The sequence below is a fragment of the Pollicipes pollicipes genome, unplaced genomic scaffold, assembly GCF_011947565.3.
Source record: "Pollicipes pollicipes isolate AB1234 unplaced genomic scaffold, Ppol_2.1 Scaffold_7261;HRSCAF=8764_pilon_pilon_pilon, whole genome shotgun sequence".
NCBI classification, from domain to species: domain Eukaryota; kingdom Metazoa; phylum Arthropoda; class Thecostraca; order Pollicipedomorpha; family Pollicipedidae; genus Pollicipes; species Pollicipes pollicipes.
This window is the reverse complement of record NW_023597054.1, coordinates 6466926-6488168: the sequence shown is the minus strand read 5'-3', so window position 1 is coordinate 6488168 and position 21243 is coordinate 6466926. Positions and strand designations below refer to the sequence as shown.

At 46.4% G+C, this 21243-nt stretch overlaps 2 protein-coding genes across 5 annotated transcripts in view; one reads left to right on the top strand and one right to left on the bottom strand.

Moving 5' to 3' along the window:
• Positions 1-3392: 3392 nt before the first annotated feature.
• LOC119111946 (dynein regulatory complex subunit 3) lies at positions 3393-12774 on the bottom strand. Of its 4 annotated transcripts, none has more exons than XM_037235836.1 (11): positions 12466-12774; positions 11709-11877; positions 10182-10296; positions 9651-9823; positions 8915-9024; positions 7641-7737; positions 7249-7389; positions 5692-5890; positions 4929-5123; positions 4124-4263; positions 3393-3642 (listed from the first exon to the last, which is right to left on the bottom strand). In XM_037235836.1, the coding sequence occupies exons 1-11, from the start codon at positions 12623-12625 to the stop codon at positions 3504-3506; spliced, it is 1638 nt and encodes a 545-aa protein (XP_037091731.1). In that variant the 5' UTR covers positions 12626-12774; the 3' UTR covers positions 3393-3503. The 4 variants fall into 4 exon arrangements, with proteins under 4 accessions (XP_037091731.1, XP_037091732.1, XP_037091733.1 ...); XM_037235837.1 differs by having other exon boundaries at positions 3393-3624; XM_037235838.1 differs by lacking the exon at positions 7249-7389.
• Positions 12775-19660: 6886 nt separating this feature from the next.
• Positions 19661-21243, top strand: part of LOC119112767 (mitochondrial-processing peptidase subunit beta-like) — a 3033-nt gene continuing 1450 nt past the window's right edge. The window contains exon 1 of the mRNA XM_037237048.1: positions 19661-19769. Coding sequence (XP_037092943.1) covers positions 19707-19769 — 63 coding nt within the window. The 5' untranslated portion in view covers positions 19661-19706. The remainder of the gene's footprint in view (positions 19770-21243) is intronic.

Below are 21243 nucleotides of genomic sequence, written 5' to 3'. Positions count from 1 at the left end.
GGCTTCGCCGTTTTTGGCTACAACCCCGAGCACTTTAGTTTTCGCGTTATGCGATGGCACTGAAGTCATTACGACTTCGAATTCATGTAGAAGTTACTGCTTACGCATTTCACGATTCGTTTAAACGCAAACAAACTTTAAAAATGCCACTGTTCTAGTTTCATCATAAGTAAGTGAGCGATGGCTAGTCATTCGGGTTGTGTTATCGTACCTGTTTTCGTTAGTATGTATTAGCCAAATTTATCTCGTTTTGTTAATCGTCTCCAATGTACTTAACCCAGAATGGTAGGACCCATCAGTGTCTAGAAAGCAATAGACGCGTGTCATATACCTATCTACCAACCATGTCTAGTGCTACACGAGGCGCGGAGGAAGTTTCCTGATTAAGAGACAAGAATCTGACAATGAAGTGGTCGGAATCCAAGGAACTTTTGTGAGGTCGGGGGAAAGCACCAAGTTTTTGGGAACACAGCAGTGAAACGCGGTTCTCCTTCGGCGAAATCCTGGATCCGCCCCTGATTAGCTATCACTTAAATCTGCTAATGCTATAACATTTGATGCATTATGCATGTGAACACCATAACTAGCACTCAACGACAGCATCGTGCAAAGCTTTGCAGCCATTTTGTACTGTGCTCACGCGGATTAGTGACTTGCCCAGCTTCAAAATGAGGCAGATGTTTGTTTTTGTCGCAGCAGTGATATTCGTCATGCATTCCTTGCTTGCTCTTCCAGCTGGCTCTCTCAATGGCTTATGAATCTCTCTCAACGGGTCAATGGCTTGTGAATCGTGGCTCGTCTGGTCCCTACGGATTAGTACATGGAACTAATTTGCCTGCCATGAGGGAGCAGAGGTCCTCCTGGCATCGATTGCATGCCGTCCCCTCCCCCGCCCGTGGTGGCGGTGGTGAACTATACACCACATATTGTAATATACGCCTTGCCCCTGGCTACTACCTTACCCCTGGCTACCACCTTGTCCTTCTCGCACGGCCGTCCCACGATCCCCCCCCCCCCCCCCTCCCTCTCCCCCGGCAAGCATACAATCGTGAATATTGTTGTGTACGTCATTAGTTGCCCTCTGTCCTGCCAAAGTGATCATCGTCCAGGTGGCACAGTAGTTAAGCGCGCCTGCGTTGTGAGCGTGTACGCATTTCGTACTGGATTCGAATATCAACAGCGGCGGCCTTTCTTTTGTAAGGAGACTTTTTATTTTTGCGTCTGTTCTCGAAGCTACGTGGTCACGTGACCCGCCCAACCACAGGCCGGGGAGTAGGTCACGCCTGGGGTCGGGGTCGGCGGTGGGTCAGTGGTGGTCCGGGCGGCGCCGAGGAAGGTAGTCAGCTCTCGTTGATATTCACGACGTAGCTGGCTCCTTTCCCTCCGCTTCCTTTGACTGCCACTCCGGTCCTTCTACCCTCAGCTCTCTTTGATATTCACGACGTAGCTGGTTCCTCTCCCTCCGTTCCCTTTGACTCTGACTCCGGTTCTTCTACCCTCCGTTGTCGTTGATATACACGACGTCAGCGAGTCCTTGTCCACATTACTATTCACGATGTTGACACATGTTTAGTGGCCATTGCTGTTACCGACGACTGCTACCTCCCATGGGGATTACAGCCGTCGTGTATTCTTACCGAACATGGTCTAGCGATGTAGGAAATTTGGATTACTTCATGCTTATATGCTCCTGTGATTAATATACCCTATTTTGGTTAAACGCCTTTGGCCTACTAGAGACTAAATCGAGCCCGCCCAACATAACGATATGATCTTTTGTAGCTGCTGATGTCTAAGCTGGAGCTGAGGTCAAAGATTACTCACATCCTGCTTTGAACAGCTTGCTGTTGGACTTTTCCTTAGATGCGGTTGCTGTGGACACATCGGTGCTGTGACCTGACCTGTTCCGAGCTGTCGGAGACAACAGCCGGCAGCCGAGGCTAGTGGTCTGGCTGGAAGTCACTTTACCGTGTCCCGAGCTGTCGGAGACAACAGCCGGCAGCCGAGGCTGGTGGTCTGGCTGGAAGCCACTTTACCGTGTCCCGAGCTGTCGGAGACAACAGCCGGCAGCCGAGGCTGGTGGTCTGGCTGGAAGCCACTTTACCGTGTCCCGAGCTGTCGGAGACAACAGCCGGCAGCCGAGGCTGGTGGTCTGACTGGAAGCCACTTTACCGTGGAGGCAGAAGAGATGACGGTGACGGAGGTGCGGGGGATAGTGGCGGCCGTTTGCTGCAGGCGGTATCACACACATCTTCGCTCAACCACTGGACCTGGTCGAGCTCCACCTTGCCACGCGTCTTCCTGCAACGCTTTGGGCTGCAGGTGCGTAATTACATAATTAATTACGTTATTGTGCCCATATCGAACTAAGAAGTAGGGCACAAAGGAGCTTGCCTATCGGTGGTGATGACACGCAGGTTCACTGAGTGCGTGCGACGCTGAATCGTCGTTGATTGTTGAAGTTGAGTTGGTTGAGTTTGTGTTATGACTGATTTGGAAACCTGATTACATGTGTGTGTCACAGAGATGTGTCGTTCTGCTGTGGGACATGCAGTTTTGCCGTGGAAAATCTTCTATCGTTCTGATTGAGATGCGTCGTCTTGTTGTGGTGTTAATGCTATACAAGTTTGTTTGCAATGCTGATTTGCAAGTTGCGGTTTTTGTCGTCATTGCATGTCGATGGAGACGCGTTGCTCTACCACGGAGAGCGTTGCTCTATTATGGAATACGGCATTCAGCTGTGATGTGCGGTGCTCTGCTGTGCTGTGTTCCGACAACACGACATTGTATTGTGACGCGTCTCCGGCGTATGTAGATGGAGACGCGTCGTTTTGCTGTGGAATGGGGACATCTGCAGAGATACGTCGTCCTGTCGTTCTTGCGCAGATGCATAATTGTGTTGGGACACGTTATGAATACACGCGTTCGTGCTGATACTCTGATCTGAATGTTTGTGTTTTTGTCTGGTGGGTTCGATGGAGATGCAGAAATACATTGCATGATTGTATATTGCACGTATATCAACACGACTGAAAATGGGCCTCGAGAATGCTCAGAGACCATCCGGGCGTCTGCTCAATCTGAGTACTTTTTTGCAAGGTTCTCAGTATCAGTGTAGGTTATCTCCCTCGACAATGTTCAACTGTGTCCATACCGACACAAGACAAAAAGACCACCTCTGAAGTTCTCGTAAAGTATGGCTCTCTGCAGACTCGATGGGCTTTGAGTACTCTCGGATAGGCTTGCCCGTTTTGCGTATACTTTCTGGTCTCCAGTTCTTGAATGGGCTCCGAAATCACTCACATAGTGAGCATTGATAAGATCCCCGTCTGCTATCGCTCCGTTCGTTTCATATCGCGCGGGACACCTCACTGGCGCAAACGTTTGCATGCCTCACTATTTGCTCCATGTATTTCCTGGTCAGTAATTCACCATTTTGTTGCCGAAATCACACGTACGGTCTCGCTGAGCATGCACGGCTGGACACACAGCATCGGCTACAGCTAGATGTCGTCTTCGAGTACCTGGACGCGTGGCACATCGAAGTCATCTAGCTCGTCACGTTGCTTGTCCAAGAAATGGTTGATCTCGATGACCCTCGATCTGTTACGTTCCTCTTCCTCCCTACGGGTGGACGGCAGCCTTCGTTTCATGCCATCCCGCTTCGAGATAGCACTACGCGAGTGACAGCAAGCCAGCAGCACCGCAAGTACAAACATCACGTATAGGTGCACATGAAGGTGGAAACAAAAAGTTAGAGTCAGCTATCAGAATATTAAACTCGAAATTACTGGGCTCAGTGGCGTTAAAGGCATCGAGATTCGGGGAGGGGTTTCTCACTACACACTTGGGTCAGGTATATCTGTTGTCCTCACTGACAGCAGTGTTGACAGCATTGTTAGCGGCTGGATGGCGAACAATGGCCGTTGTTCGTTAATTGCGAGAATAACGTATTTGAACAAACCTTAAGACTGAACGATGACTTTTATGCCGCAAACACTACGTTATCGCCGTTGATTATGTCACCATGAGTTATTCACAAGCTTAAATATATTAAAAACTGCCTTTGACGATGTTCAACACCAGCACACGGCTTATATATGTAGGACCGGACCCAGCCTACTTGAGCATGTTGGCGATGGTTGACTGTAGCCAGGTCTTGAGCCGAGAGGTCATGGTGTCCTCCCTGCCGTCGATCGCCTGCATGTGCGCGTCGTGAGAGCCGGCCACCAGTGACATCACCACCTCCTTGTCCGTGAACAGCTGCGAATGACGAACTGTGTTGAGACGACGAGCACAACTGAAAACTAAAGACACCAACGGAAAATTGCATTTACATGGGTACTGAAGATATCATGTAGGATTTTAAAGTATTATCAGAGCGCAGTTAGCAGTGGTGCATAACTGTCTCAGCTCATTATCACTAAGAATATGGGAGAGGTACCAGATGCCGGTTACATCGATTTCAAATTCCCTTCGAAGAATGACTGGTGCCATTTCCTGACACCCTTGACAATGAGTTTTTCCAAACATTCTTAACTAAGAGCTCCACGACTTTTTGCAGCTTTTACTGCATCTTTACAGTAAACAGCTGGTCTGGCAGAATTCTGCGGAGCCATGCTGCTGGTCTCTCTACGCCATCGTGGTTGAGGCTTAATCCCACAGATGTCAAGGCCAGCTGGTAGATGGATGGATGACAGTTCTAAGGGGATAACCTTTAACTTGATGAAACTGGGCCTCTTGACGCGCAGCATGAATTAAATTCTGCGTAGCCGGCTACGCGGTACAATCTTGTCATGCAATTCAAAGCGCACGTGACGATGAGATGCCCGCTGGGCAAGCCAATCTAGAGGCGACAGCTGATGACATTCCATTCCAATTGCATTGCGTCCGTGGCGTGGCCACGCTTCCCGCAGCCACCTGCGCACCTCAGCTGTCTCCAGCGGCAGCTCGACGTCCTCGTCGTTTCTGATGACCTTTTCGAGCACGTGCAGCGCCAGCTCTGTGATCTGCTCCGTGAAACCGGCCTCGAGGTCACGCAGCTGCGCGAACAGTACCTGTGTCGCCTCCAGCATGCTGGACACCATGTCCGTCAAGTTCCTGCCGAACTCCTGAATCACCTCCTGTGGAGAAACAGACTCGATCGGGTTCGGGTGGTATGAAAATCAAGGCAGAGTGTGCTGGCCGAGGCTGCTGTCGGGGGTCACGATGACAATTGCTACACTTTCCCAGATATCCTAGATAGCAAACCAGCGCGCAGGTGTCGAAGAATGCGAATGACATTTGCTACCTAACGGGTGATTCGATTATTGATTACTGCTCACATTTATCATGTTCTCGAGTCTAATCATTTTGAGTCGTCTTTGAATTCTGGCTTTCACTGTCAGGGTGTTGGTAAATGTGACGAATTTATCTCGGCAGGCGGTAAAAAAGAAGCACGCTGGTATGTCTTTCACCCGTGCATCACCGGTCTCTTATTCAGGAAACTGTGTCAGGAGTTTGAGTCTGCACTGTTCCCGTTTAACTGATGCATGGTACGTTAAACCGTATGTAGCAACCGCCTTCGAAATCATGTATCAGATTTCAATGCGAGCAACAGTGCTAGCTGCTTAAAAGAGACTGTACTCTAGAGGAGGCAGCGGCCGCCAGTCCCCGCCGCGCTCAAACGGAACTCAGTGCGCAGACGCCCACCTCCAGCCCGTCGTTGAGCACCACCTCGCTGCCCATCAGCTGGCTCCAGAGCTTCTGGCAGTGCTCGCTGTATATCTGGATCGCCTTGTCAATGGACTCCTCCGTCTCGTCGTTGATGCCAGTCTCTTCCGCAAAATCTATGGCGTTGGCAATGTCGCCCAGTAATGCATCCTTCTCCGCTAGAAACTCGTCCATAAGTCTGAAACAAATGGTGATGTGTGCACTCCCTACACACCTATGATTATGTATTCAGAAGCCTTATGGCGGGTTTTTTAACCTTCATTATACCAGGAGGCATTGGTTAAACGAAGTGTTTCACATTTGAAGATGTTGAGGCAAGCATTACATATGATGAAACAAGCCCACTTATAACTATTGGTATACTTTTTAACTGGAAAAGACCGCTTTAGATAACAAAATTGTTCGTTCATTAACTATGCCGCTCAAAGCGTCATGGCTTGATCACGTCATCGTACCCTGCACAGCATTGATTGATAACTAATTAACGCCATTATATCTGAAAATCACGCTCACGAACGCCAGATATGAACGCCTCGACAGTTACATGTTTTTGCTGGCCTTAATCATCGCATGGCTCATGAAATGGCAGGATGTGAATGACGTTATTATGACGCCATGAATGCCAAGGTGACTTTGAAACACTCTTCCCGATATACCTTTTCCTATTTTCGCGGGCGTAAAGTTCAGAAACTAGAGAGGCTTAGGTCTTAAGGGGGCTAGGATTACGAACAGCACCGAAATGTCTCCGAGATGGCTATTACAGTTCAAAACCCTGTATAAATGTCAAACACATCCTTTAAACAATGCCATGGAACAAATATGTTTTACATGGACAGTGAATGGCGTTTCAAGCCTCGCTTATTACCATGAGTGATCATCTAGCTGAGAATATGATCAACTCGTGGTTATGGTCACGTTCGCGATCTTAGGCATGGCTTGAGCCGTCGATTACTGTCGACATAACCATCGTTTGCTCAATAACATCGCCGAAAAAAGCCTCGTGGCACGGGTGGTGATGCGGATTTTGAATTGAGGGGCAGATTTTTCATGGAACCTCTTGGACGAAAGGGTTCGCCTGGTAAAGTGGCTTCCTGGACAGCATCTTTTTTTGGGGAGGGGGGGGGGGGAAGGAATGACATCGGGATCTGTGGTCCTGCATCGAATTTGTGCCATATTTATCAATATCCATGGATGATGGATATGAAGATGATAGAGATATGGATATTTTCCAATATATGCTTATGCTGAAATGTGTTTTAAATTATCGTTTAATCTTCTAGCTCCTGTCGGAAAAACCTTACACGCATCATGTTCCTGTACCGAAACGTAAATACTCGTTTCCATACCGGGGTAGCATGTCTTGTAAGCGAGTAATGACCTCCTTTCTATGCATCGCGGGTAATGCAAAACACCGCAAGCACTAAAGAGCAGTGCAAAGGTGTAGGAACAGAGTGCGAATGCATTGGTTGGCAAATCCGACTGCCGATGGCCTGTTGCCTGACCTGACCGCTTTGTCTTGGTCTGACAGTGACTGACCTGACCGCTTTGTCTTGGTCCGCTCGTCGGGCCTCGTAAAGACACTTAACCAACTGACTGATCTCCTCCGCCCGCTGCTTCTCCTTCTCTATGCCGACATCGAATATCTGCTTACACACAGGAACAACCTGTCCACGAAGTCTGTATGCCAGCATGAGTGAAAGGAATTACATAATACTAGGCGCACTCTTTTCCATCCTATCTACCTCTCCCTCTCTCCTCTTGTTTCATGTCACTCTTTATCTCGCTCCCTAGTTGCTAGCATTATTTTCCTATTTTACAGCACGGAGACGCGCAGGCTGAAATACAGCTGCGCCAAGCCTCAGTACTTTGCGAGTAAGCACACGTTGGCGTAGTCACGAATGCGCAGCCGATATTTCAGGTAAGGATACGTTTCTCTTATCTCGTCCGCGCCCTGTAGATTGGAGAGATGCTCGCCGTCCTTGTCGTCCTCAAACAGCTGGTCGAACAACTGGCCACCACTCAAACCTGCCAATGTAGTGCACAGGAAAGCTGCGGTGTACAGTGTTAGAGTAAATATGTCGGTTAATGGGAGATAATTGCTGTGTGTGTGTGAATGAAAAGGGAGTCTATGATTCCGCATTCGTATGGATTCACCGACATGAGCATGGCATTAACATCTGAGGTTTAACCCATATCTGAAGTATTGTGTCGACGATTACACCTAGCAATCGTCCTACGCCCGCCAAACAAGCCTGTGCTTATTCACCACAGTGGTTAGTGCCGTTGATCCATGACTAGGCAAGTATTTTGATCCCATTTCACTCGACATTACCTAAGATCTCCCACACAGAAGCGTCGCTTACGGCACTTAGCTGCTGGTTTCGCTCGCATGCCATTGCAGCGAACGCAACGAAAACACAGCCTATCACTTTCGACAGTCGTCCAAATTTCCGCTCCGTTCCGGCTTCATTGTAAATTTTCGTGGCGCTACGCTGCGACCATATGAGTGGGTGGGGAGCCTAGGTTTCGTATTTGACCGCACCCTGTCCTGGGATTCACACGTGTTCAATCAAAGCCGCTGGTCCACGGGCGTGCTGACAGGTCTGTCCCAAGCGCGACACTGCCTTCCAAATGCCATCAAAACTCTTCCACTGCCATCAAAACTCTAGTGATGGCGATGGTGCTCAGGCGCGTCAGATACTACCTCACTGGTAATGACAACGGCACACAGAAATACTTCGATGCATTCCAAAACACAAGATTTTACACCTTGCTGTCAGCCATTTTTGGCCGACATAGATTTGACGGTGTGCCTGACATGCGCGAAACATTTTGACGAATGGCAGAACTTCAAGTGACTACTCTGACTCATACGGTGATGCTGCATAGTGGGCCTGGTGTGCTGAGGGACCTGTTTTTGTTAAACCGCGACGCACGTGGGCGACCCACTCGGCAGAACGGGCTACTACATCTCGCAAGGCCGAGAACGGAGGCCGGTGGGAGACGGGCAACACAATTGGCAAAGCATCGTTTTGCTCGCGCAGCGACAGCGTACCAGTTAAGCCATAATGCTATTAACTGGTGTGAGTTATAAGCTTTGCCCCTGCACGTTTTGATCTGCTGGACCTTTGACACGGGACTGTGATACCCACTCTCCACTGCCGATGGCTTAATGGAAGTTGAAAGCAATCATGATGCTTACCTTCCACGAAGGCCTCTCTAAAACGCTCCTCTTGTTCGCTTTGCTTTTCTTTCTTCTCCTTTTCAAATTCGTCACGGTGCTCCAACAGCTCCATTTCTTCTATGATGTAACTTAACAAAAGATGAAGACACCTTGTGAGCGAGACATCAACACCAGAGCTGCGATTAGATGCGATGAAAACATGCCGGTCATTGCAGTTGTCACAATAATGTTGTCACAATGACAACCTGGGTTGCGAGCACTGAAATATCATAGTCACCTAAGACATTTCAAAACAAGCATTTTATACAAGTGCCACCCAATGCAAGCACTTCATGCACATAATGAACGCTACAGGCTTGGATTCGCAGCGTTCACCAAATAAGGCTATGGTACGGTGCAAGAAATGGGTCTTGGAAATGGGCCAAGGAATTTCCTCGCTTTATTGTTCGCACAAGTAGGAGTAACCTTTCATCCTAAAAACCGTTTTCAACTCGAAAACATTTTGAACGACTCAAATTTTGTTACTATGGTATTTTGCCTCCGGTATCAAGGCTGTGGCCTGCCGTACCACATCTAGTCCATGCTCAGGCTAATAATTCAGCTTGCTAGAGCATAAAAAGGAACTAGGCAAAAAGAGAGATGAGGTGAATCAGCATAGCATCATGAAATTCTACATATGCAGCTAAAACCCTGTATTGGCAAGTATCTTTAATAAAGAAGCAACACTGAGAACTACTATGAAGAAGCGAAATACCTGTGTTTTTTCAGGCCCTCTGCTCTCCACTCTTCCCGCACAAGACGATAGTCCAGGTAGGTCAAATTGCGCAGGAACGCGCCAACGTACGTCTTGTACTCGGGATCTTCAGCACACGGGTTTCCCGCCAAGCCAAGCGATCCTAGCGACTCCAGGGCGCGCAGATACAGCACCTGAAGCAAGTAACTCCAAATACAGTACAGCAGTCGAGGTCATGGCATGTGTGAGAAGGGTTAAGTAAGGTTCACCATGTATGTTGACACATGTTTTGCTATCCCTTCACGCTCCTATTCACGGTTGGCGGTGTCAAGCCTCAAAGATAAAATTGTCGGTGCCTGTTAAACCGAGTGCTATGCCAATTGTGCCAATATACTATTGACATGAAAAAACGAAGTGCTAGTCACACATGTGTCTTGCAAATTCCGTCCCTTTTGTGCGCAATGCATTGTGTTATTGCCATTCGCTGCCGCTGGCCCCACACAACGGACGAGATCAGTGAGGCATGCTATAGCTTATGGTTCGGCAACTGACATTGTCCAGCTTCTCGATGCAGTTGTTTCCGATGGAGAGAACCTGCAGCTTTTGTTGTTTGTCCATATTTTCCAGCACAGAAATATTGTTGCTGAACAAACTCAAATCCTCCAGACTGAAAAGGACAGATTTGTGCTGGATTAGCTGGGCACAAACCAATGAGACGTCATTGACTTACATACGCTCAATTGCCCGACCAAACGTGCTAAACAACTAGGCGACCTGGGCTCAAGACACTTGTTTTGTGGCTTTGGCTAACCCTTGCCTTACGGGGATGTTTTTCACCTTTGCCCACACGCTGGAGAGATTTCAGGGCCTCCACCCCCAGTATCTCGAAAACTAAACAAAATAAAGCAAAGCTAAAAAGACAAGGGACAAAAAAGACTCTCGACACAAGTCAAAGGGATGGAGGCGATTGTTGCATGGGCCCGTCTGGGCTATATCAAGAAACAAACACATTTCAATAGGGAGTCAGCGTAACAAGGTCCTTTCAAAGCATTCAGATTTAAAGAAAATGCTTTAAATTTGAAGATATTGAAGGAAGTATCAGATATGATGAGACGAGCTCACTTACTACTATTGGTACATTTTTAGGTGGAAGAGACTTCTCTAAAAACACAATATCTCTGTTTAGTAAATATGCTTCTCGATGCGTAATTTTTTGATTACGTTATGTACCCTGCACCACATTAATTGAGGGCCAATCGACGGCCATTCTGTCTTGATGTCGTCCATACAGACACCAAGTATGAGCGACTCGGGATTCATTTTTCCTCGAACGCTGCATGGCCAGTAGAGGACAGAACATAAATGACTCAATTATGGTGTCATGGACGCCTGGGTATGCTTGAAATAGTTTGCACGAAGCAGTCTGCAAATTTTCGCGGACGTTTAGCCCAGAAAATAAATGGTTTTATGTCTTAAGAATGGCTGGGCTGAGAACTGTACCAATGATCTTCAAGGTGGCTAGCTTAGTTCAAAACCAGCATACAAATGTAGAACACTCATTTTAACAGCACCTGCAAAGGACTAAATCTGTGTTTACATCTGGCTTAGGCGTAACGCAGTAAAATATAATAATTCACTCATACCCGAATGTATTTCCGTCGTTGATCGCACGAAATCGATCGCAGTTTCTTCAGAAGTAAAACCAGCACAGGTTTTTGGATAGGAAGGATAGTTGGCTGATAACCAGCACTGCCAAACTTTTGCATTTGCTGTCCGCTTTACCTGCCCTGAACGTGTATCTAAAACTATGCCATTTCAATACGAGCGTTATTTCCTATTCAGTTTGACTGCTGCAGTCCCCGACTTTGAAAGGAGATGAGACAAATTCGGGGAAAAGCCCGTTGTTGGTGTATTTAGATGGTAGTTTTAGTTTCTGCCCTACTCAGCTCGCTAACATATTTGCAAAACTATGCCCCTGATATAACGGATGCTGCAATACCCACATGGTGCGGCAGGACTCGTTTACTGAGTTCTTTTGACCCGCATTAGGGTTGGGTATGTTAGTCGAAAAAGACTTACTTGACTAGCTGATCCAGGTTTTCTATTTTCTCAATCCTGTTGAAGGACAGGTCAAGCCATTTGAGGTTGGGCATGTAGAAGAGATTTTGTATGCTTTCAATAATGTTGTTGTCGAGTTGCAGCTTAGTCAAAGCCGTGAACTCCCACATGTTATCGATTCGAAGGATCCCTGAGAAACACGTAACTTTGCTGAAACACGGAAATGTGCCGATAACGTTTCACCATTTATGTTACATTGAGCAAAAATTTAAAAAGTTTGCTGGTCACGTTTTGAGCCCAGTGGTAAACAGACATAATCATCCTGCGCTAGAACAGATATTTGTGATGGATAGGGCAGAAGCAGTGACAGCTTCCATATGAGAACTGTGGTTCATCATGACAACAGAAGTAGCGTGGTCGGTGTTAAGTGCAAACGCTGTCAAGTGTTGAGCTGTTTACGAACGTCTCATAGCCCCATTACATGTTCGTTCCAGCTGTCACGCCAACGTTTCTCAACATTCTCCACTCGTAGAAATAGCATAATGCAGCGGTTCATCCACTCTCAAGTGAATGCTATCGACAAGTCATTTCGACACAAGCATAATGATTACGCGGGATACAAGTGAAATTTCCTAAAATATGTAGTGTTGGCAGCAAAGAAATCACATGGTCCGTATGCATTATATAGGTCTCCGCGACATACAACTGCTTGGGACGGGTGTGGTCCAGCACATTCAGCGATGGGAAGTGCTGTAAGAGAATTACCACAGTCACTTACTTTTGTAGCTGAGTGAAAGTTCCTTGACGTCGTTGAATCGAACAGGCTCGCGTTCAACAATTGTTTCAGCTTCGCCCTTTGGGCTTTGTTCCAACACAACGGCAGATAGCAAAGCGTGGCTGATAACGACTGGATCCTCACCAACGTACAAATTATTCATGACTGATCGCACCTCACGTTCTGGGCTGTGTCTGGTCGGGGACTTTGATTTTACCAGCTAAACAGGGCGCACAGGACCCCTCCACTGAGGGCGCTGCAAGCGTCACGATGGCGATATCGATAAAACATCATCTGGCCGGCAACAGCCGAATGCCGCAGCCAACGACAGGGCGCTTCGTCAAAAAGAGACACGGAGTTGTTTTTTGTCTCGTTTCCGTTGTCATGACAACCGCTGACGGCTAAAAGCACTGCGCTAAAGTTTTCCATCATTGTCCGAGTTTTGGAAATCTACGACATCGGTACGTCACCTAATATTGTTGCATTAAAAAACTCAATGCTGTTGGGTGTAAAACGCGGAGTGAATTCCGTCAGGGGCAAAAAAGCGTCTTTTCTGTCACCGGCGAAACTTGGAATCGTCTAAATTGTCGCCTGGAGCTGAATCTTCAAAAACCGTTGTAATATCACACTACATGCAATAAACCACAAAACAAAGACAAATTTAATGCAATGCGGCTTAACCATCAAACGATTCTGTTTCGGGAGTTCATTTGTACTCGGGTATCATTTGTTGGCCAGCAGGCACTAAATGATGGTTGGGACTTAACTAATAAAACTCTCAGATAAAGGCACACATACATAACCATCTCGGAGGGATGTAGTTTTCTATTCAGATAGGGGGAGAGGACTGTGCCTCCTAACCATGGATGTAGTTTCACATTTTGTATGCATCATTTTAATCATTATTGTTCATTAACCACAATTTTCAGGGTTAGGCTCCCTAAAATAATCTCGAGAAACTACACCGCTGCTCCGAACTTTTACAAGAAAGTGCGTCAAATCTGTCGAAAAACTGTTTTGAGTGCATTTTGGAAGCAGACGCAATAATTTGTCGTGCCCTCCCCCCCCCCCCCCCCTCCATTCATTAACCCTGCGTATTTCGCAAAACTGCATCCCTGTAGCCTTATATTTACCAATAATATGGTTCTGCAAGCACTCGAAAACAATATCACATTTAGTTTTGTGACGTCATCGTACAATCAGCTGGGCGTGCAGACGACCTTCGCTATCCTCGCATAATTATTATTAATATCCAACGGATTATAATTAGTCTCCCAATTAATATAAATATTCAACGCATCACCGCGTGGCGAGCGTTCGACTCCATCTGTCCCAAATGGCACGACGCTTTAAAACGCTGCGTGGCAAACTGATCCCGTTCGTCGCAAGATGCTGTGTCCAACTACGATCCTTGCAACGAGTAATGAGCCTAGTTATTTGGTGTTCTATACTGTTGAGTATGTGAGGTGAATCCTGGCTGAAAAGCTTGTGAAAAACACTGGTCTGCGGGTCATGGGAAAAGCACCGTGTCGCCACTGATTTGTGACGCCAGCACTGATGTAGTCTATTTTGTAGTACATTCCTGGCACCTGCTAAAAACGATCCTGATTAAGGCTTTTATGTTTGACAGCATGTTGTGGCTCAGTTTACTCATATAGCGAAACGTCAACGTTTCGACATGCGTTCTATACATGCTCACGCTGTAAGTGTTTAGGGGCACAGACCAATACTAAGATTTTAGGTTCGTTTCACTGGGATAGTAAGTTGTCATATGGTCTGGTGTACCGAAATTTGTTTGCGTTTTCGCAATTTTGTCATCAATTGGTTCGCAAAAGTGTCAGTTTTGTGACCGATCGTATCCGGTAAATCAGAAGCTTTTCAGCCGTGGATCCCGTGTCGAACTGCTGATTGTGAGACAAGGTCCGCATTTGATTATGTACCCCTCTTCAACATCTTACCACCACTCATAACCTTATTACAACACTCTAATAATCAGACCACGTGGCTGTTGAACAGGGGTGTAGTTTCCTTTTCTGCGGGAGCCTCAGGTTTCCTTCCTAAATTTGGGAAGAATGTGGGCCAATATGGGTAGAAATCTGTTTTCTGGCATGTTTTTGCGGGTAGATCGGGTAACATTTCGTTGTTAAGCCGACTCCCCCGACATATGTTTAGGCGACTCCGCCGTACGTAAACTGATGTGGAGACATTGGCCCACGACGTTGACCGGGTGCGACCCTGTCAGGTCACTGGCCGGCCCATTCTCGGCCCACTGGTGGGGTGCTGTTTGTATAGGCTGATGCCGCAGAAGCAGTCTTCGGTAGCGCGGGGGTGGACGGCGTGGTCGGAGGCGTCCACGGATTTGCGCGCAGATTGACTGGAAAGGGAGGGAAAGAATCAAAGGCATCACGTGTCTCACCTCCTCGCCTGGGATCGCCAGGGTCACGCTTATCGTAACGAGCACGGCCACAGGCGCTATCACAGTCACGGTCGCAGTTCAGCTCTGGGTCCAGGCGACACAGTGCCAAGTCAGTGCCGCATAGACACTATATGCCATATACCATGCTATCCTACGGGCCATATAGCATCATGACCAGTAAGACATTGAAGTGAATCATGGATGTAACTGCACACTAAATATGATAAGACGTGATGAAACAAGCTCATTCACAACTATTGGTATACTTTTTAAATGGAAAAGACTGCCATAGAAAATGTCAAATGTCGAATTCCGAGGCGATATTGTCTTCACAGGGACTACTTTATTACGTAATGATTGCACACTGAATCTGTTTAAGGGTAAGAATAAGAGACATGGTTCGCATGGGATCATCCATCTAGAGCAACCCCGGGTTCTGAAAGATCATTTCGGCGCTTATTGAAGGAGAGAATCAACCGCAGCTGCTTTCCTTATCGAGACATATTTTCTGGTATTGACATCATGGGACAGACTGGCTGCACCTTATGTCCCATTCCGCCATTTTTTTTAAAGCTTTTGAATGCTTTAACACAATTGCTATGAATATTGACGTATTACTCGTTACACATTAACACGATTGGTATGAATATTTACGTATTCTTCGTTATACGTGTCTCAACACTTTCGTTTTCTCAGCCTTCCGTAGAAGTACAGGCCATTTACACAAATATGTAGGGGATGGACTAACCATTGGTATAAGTGACACTTTTTGTAGGGCAATACGAATTTAGGTCTTCCCAATGCTTTTCCTGGAAAGGTTAAACAGCATTCAAAGCAGGCCCTCTTAGGCATGACTTCACGGCCATGACTTCTATACTGCTGAAATAAAGAAGTATTTGGTAAATAATACCACTTGAAAAAGATAAGTTGCCGTTGGCCAAAAAACTCACCTAATCCGTTGAGAAACACATATTTGTGGCGGACAGGTTGTCGCCCTCCAAACAATTTACTCAGCTTAACGCTCATGGGGGCCGCATCATTATTGTTCTTACTGCCGTTTCATTTCACCCCGCCTCCCTACACAACAGAGAGAACTGGTCTTTACTGACCCATTTCGTCGCTGCAAAAAGCTTCCAGTTTGCTCGATTATATCAAATCATTTATAGTGACCCGTTCTTCCTCACGTGGAATCTTCTATGATGGAACCTGTACAAAGGCACAAGGAGAGGGGGTACTAAACAATCATGATAACAAACTACTTAACTACTGAACTAGATTCCTGAACTACCAAACTTAACTACAAAACTACCTAACTTAACTAAACAACTAAACAAATAAACAACACTAAAAACACAGATAAGTCTTTCATTGCATAATACATTTCATGCTCCGCACCTGTTCAGTTGTCCGTGTCCACCCCTAATCATGATTGTTCGACATTTTCTCATGCACGTATTAATGTATGTAAACTACTCGATAAGGAAATGGAGCACGAGCTTTCCGAGGGCTATTACTTGAGTACTTCCCAGAATCTGCCAAACCCCTTATTTTGTTACGTAACCCCAAATGAAGGCATTCCAGGTTTGATTATGCTTGCGCAGGGATGTATGTACATTGTAGCCACAGGGAGCTTTAATGTGATCCGGCACGATGCGCAAGAAATCGCGCTTGCCTGCAGCGCGGTAAACTCGCTTTCCGTAAAACTTTTGGAGTTTCGCTTCCACCCAGCTCATTCCCACTTCCAAATTCTACATGCCCATCGCTACCTGTACTTGCACTACTGTACAAGACCAGGGCAAAAATAAAACGACGGTGTCTCCCAGAACCCAACTGTTCGCAAATAAATATCGACTTCAGGTTTTGTTCTACACTAATCAGCTTACCTTGCGACTTCAGACTAAAAACCGAAACAATGTAGTGTTTTAGCGTGTTTCTGTGTCGTCTGCCTCGAGTTCAATGCTGTATGACACTGAAGGTCGTTCCCCTAATTTTGCATTCGCCAACTCCATCCCTTCTAACTCCTTTTATGTTAGATGACCCCGTCTGATATTACCTACAGAACACAATTTTTCCCCAGGAAGACATTCTTTTAACACGCGCCCGGGTGCCCGGATAGATACTATTCGCTCGGGTGAGGGGGGAGGAGGGGGGTCAATCTGACCCCCTGAGATCTCGGGGACTAAGAGAGCTTAAGACGCCAAATTCACAGGGTGTGTTGACCTGTACGTGAACTCACTTAGGTCAAAGCTTGAGGCTCCTAGGTCATGACCTCCGGGTTAAATGAGGTCAAATTAGGTAACTTCCAGGCTGATCTACGAAGTGCCCCCAGAACCTAGATAACCGTTTCTAAGGAAAAATGAGCATACTCATTTGAGGTCAGTGACATTGTTTAGCCTTTTAAAGGTCATGGTGACCAAAATCATACAAGACCACTCTGAGTTTTGGATTTGGATAAGCGACAAAGATTACGCTAAGCAGTGTGTTTCTAAAAACAAAATGTTCGCCTGGGTCATTTTGGGTCAATGACCTATTCTTACCTCTAAAAAGTCCATGGAAGATGTATAATGCGGTTCCTGCTATCAATAAATTCGAAATGAGCACCAGAAACTATTGTATGCTGCAAGCCCTAGAACAAAAAACAGGTTCGTTTCGACCTTGGCCTAATCTTTGTACCTGACCTTAGGTCAACATGATTTGCTCATTCAATATTGGTGTTACCTAAAAAAGCATCTGAGAAATATATGGCTTCGTCTAACACCCCGTTGTTCATCAGATTGAACGATTCCCTACCAACTGACTTCGTTAAAAACATGGCCTGACTTTGATCCGTCACAGGTCAGCGACTTTACCAGGTATATCTGAATTTTTGGTGCTTAACAATCCGTTATCAATTGTCTACAGCTGTGCAAAATTTGGTGCGGCTACGCCGCGCCTTTCGGAAACCATTCTGGAAAAGCCCTCAGGGAGGGGGGGGGGGGCAATTTGACTCACCCACCCGAGCGCGTGGTAACCATGCCTGTGTTTGTTAGCAATGATGTGATGTCTGTTTTACTTGTTCATATATTAGATTCCATCGGCAGCATTTATGATCATGGTAAACTTTATGGTGAGGCGAAATCGATGGCCTTCTTATTATTTAGACCCACTTATTATACAGACCCACCAGATTTTTAAGAGCGATGGTTATGAAAAAAGACACTTAATGGCATAGTCAAATCTCAGCAAATTTGGGCTATAGGGATGCAGTTCTTCGTGGCCAGAGTCGGTAATGGCAGGCTGATGCAAACCAACTGCCAGCTAGCCTGCGCTGACTGGCGTTAATCCAAAGGCAGTCAGTGACTGTCAACGAGCATCTGGATGTCAGCATCGCTGCCAGTCATAAGGTCATCCAATTCATCATTGGTGATCTGACTGCTCCCAGAGTCTTGGAGTGACTTTGGCAGCTGTCTCGGCCATGACAAAGATCCAGCTTTTCAACTGACAGCTGCGGAGGCTCTTGACTCCTGAAAAGCCCGGGCGGAGCGGGCGCCCTGACTGTAACAGACCCTGATCGTGATTCTGTGACAGATCCTGTATATCTGGCGTGCCCAGCCATCGGAGCAGACAACATGGACCTGACCGAGTTGTGTCCAGTTCGGTCGACCAGTCCGGCTGTGGCAGATTCATGGCCTAAAAGTCCTTCTTCCGGACCTGTTTTCAGCATTCTGTGCACGACTTGTAACGACTGATACGAGACCCAGAAGCGAACGATGGCCTGCAATGAAGCCCTTAGTGACAGACCGCAGCTTTTTATTCGTCGCTTTATGTTTCAGATTCAACGGATCAACGCAATGACAAGGCTCACACCCCTTACTGAGTTACAGCTGAGACGATGGATGGCGTGGGGTGCCGGGAGAAAGCTGATGACCGCGACACTGCCATGTTTAAAATGATTTCATGCATCTCGAGTCGTTTCTCTGGACCATCTCGAGAGGGTGCCAGCAGCATCGGCGTGGGCCGGGCTGGGTGACCGGCAGGAGGGGGGGGGGGGGGGGGGAGGGGGAGGGGGAAGGGGGATCGCGCGAACCAACCGGCCGGGTGCACCACACTACTCCGGTCCGTCCAACTATGAAAGCATGCGCACTGGACGGGAACATATGAAGCCCCCACTATTCTTTTGATGGTTTGTGACGTATAATTACACGACGATTCCAAAAATCAAGGTTGATCCAAGATCCAAAAAATCAAGGAGCATGGTTTAGCGCAGGGGTCCAAAAGGTATAGAATGTCATCAATACACGGGAAAGACTATGTCCAGTCAAGAGAAGAGAGGCTGGTATATACTCGGCGAGTTGAGCTGGCATGCAATTGTCCTTTTTAATTCCATGGAATTTCGGCCTTCCCACCATACCATATCAAAACGCTTTCCAGACCTTCATTTTCCTTATTTTTTTAAGGCTTTATTTGGCATCAGACGCTTTTAAACATGATTGAAAGCCTTTATATTGCTTGATCATATCAATATTCACCTTAACTTAACTGAGGAATTATCCGTAAAATCTAGAGTTAACCCAGTCTCTGGTTTCGACGTTTTAATTGCATGTAAAGATTTACTTTATTTAGTAGACTCATTGCCAAGTCGTGCTAGAGATGCTAATTTTGCCTTTAATGAAAATAGAGCATTAGTGGCTCAATAACTTACATCCAAAAGCACAATCAAATTAAAGTTTTCCAGAATTGATAGTGAAAAGTGAAAACCATCACCTATTGATGCTAAAATATAATTTCTCAACTTTACTCCAGCGGCACGCTGCTCTACCATATTTCTCACTGTCGGACGGCGGCGAAGATGGCTTCCAGGGTGCTCAGGTTTTCGGCAGTTGCCGGTAAAATCGCCCGACAAAATGTATCCGTAAGTTGTCAGCATGTATCTCATAATTTTCCAGTAGTCTTTGGCATGGGTTTTGTTTTCCCATTGCATTGATGGTGATGATGCGTGCGCTTCTCAGGCGCGCCGGTAACGCCAAACCGTCTGAGCTTCATAACTGGATGGATTAGAGATTTTCAGGCATAGATTCGGCTTTAACTGGCGTCAGTCAAACGCACTCAATCAGTATGTCTACGATTTTACCATTGCATTTGTTGGGGGACTTTGGTGTAGATATACATTGGTACCTAACATAACAAAAAATCGATACATCATTTGTCATGTTCAAAGCGGAACATATCATAAATAATCTTAAAACGGGTAGATTCATGCTATCTTCAGATTTTAGTAACTAAGCGAGGCTCTCGAATGCAGCTGGACTCCCCAGTGCCGTCTCTGTATTATATTAGATGACCTGTTTTATGATTAATTATAATATGTTCTGCCTTAAAAATGGTGCTTGATGTACAGTGCTCTTTTTTAACATGAGGTAGCAATGTATACTCTGACTGGGACTTCACCTCCTCCCCTGGATTGCAGCTTTATCTTGTCACCAAGTTCTAACCCAAGTTCATAACTACATGACCTATGCAGATAGATGGGCACTGGCATTGTTGTGATTGAGCTTTACATCTGGGAAGCCAGAGGGGCTTGGTTCCCTGTGGCACTTGCCAACCTGTTGGGGTGAGAGGCAGCTTGCCACATGTCTTCTGCAGCTGAGTATTGTGGAGCATCATCAACAATATGGATAAAAACATGTTAATATTGAAACCATGCCATGGTTCACTGTAAATAATCTAAGTGCTCAGATATAGTGAGTGATTGCAGAAATTGATCATTTCGGGTAGCTCATGTCATTCTGTGGCATTTTGTGATACCTTGTGGTCAAACTGCTAAGGTGCACACTGCTCTGAAGCTCAGAGTCAGATGAACAGTCAACCATTCAGAGCATGGAGAGCCAATGTCCCCAGAAAGTAAGATGCTGTAAGGGTGATTTCAGTCAAACTTACCCTGAAAACATTTCTCTTGATATTTGGTAAAAAATTAAGCATAATTTTTCATTGATTGTCAACAAAATTCCATTGACTGTGCTGGACTGCTAAGGGATATTCACTCTGCGGGCTGAACATGGTGCTTCTTTAGACCCAACTCAGGCCAGGAAAAATTGCTGTGCAGTTAGAATTCATGTTCTGTAGAAACTATGAGGGAGTATGAAAATAAATGTTATGAAATTAGATATACAATATCATAATCCTTGAAACATGGACTCTTTGTCCCCTGATATTGGTGCTGACATGCACCAAACTTCTTGGGAAGCCCATGCAGCCAAAGATCCACCAAGTACATGAATGGCCGACGCTCAGATAATTGTATTTTTTGCAAGCATGACAGCTTCCTCTTCTTGTGCTGAAATAAGGCACCTGCTATCTGAGAATGACCACATGCCAGATCAGTTAGC

What these genes read in the sequence shown, in the direction of transcription:
- LOC119111946 (XM_037235836.1), bottom strand. Translation starts at nt 12,625, where the DNA reads ATGAATAATTTGTACGTTGGTGAGGATCCAGTCGTTATCAGCCACGCT. An exon ending in GAGGGCCTGAAAAAACACAG is followed by an intron (nt 9,025 to 9,650) that starts GTATTTCGCTTC and finishes TCTTTTGTTAAG; the next exon opens with TTACATCATAGAAGAAATGG. An exon ending in TGCTCAACGACGGGCTGGAG is followed by an intron (nt 5,124 to 5,691) that starts GTGGGCGTCTGC and finishes GTTTCTCCACAG; the next exon opens with GAGGTGATTCAGGAGTTCGG.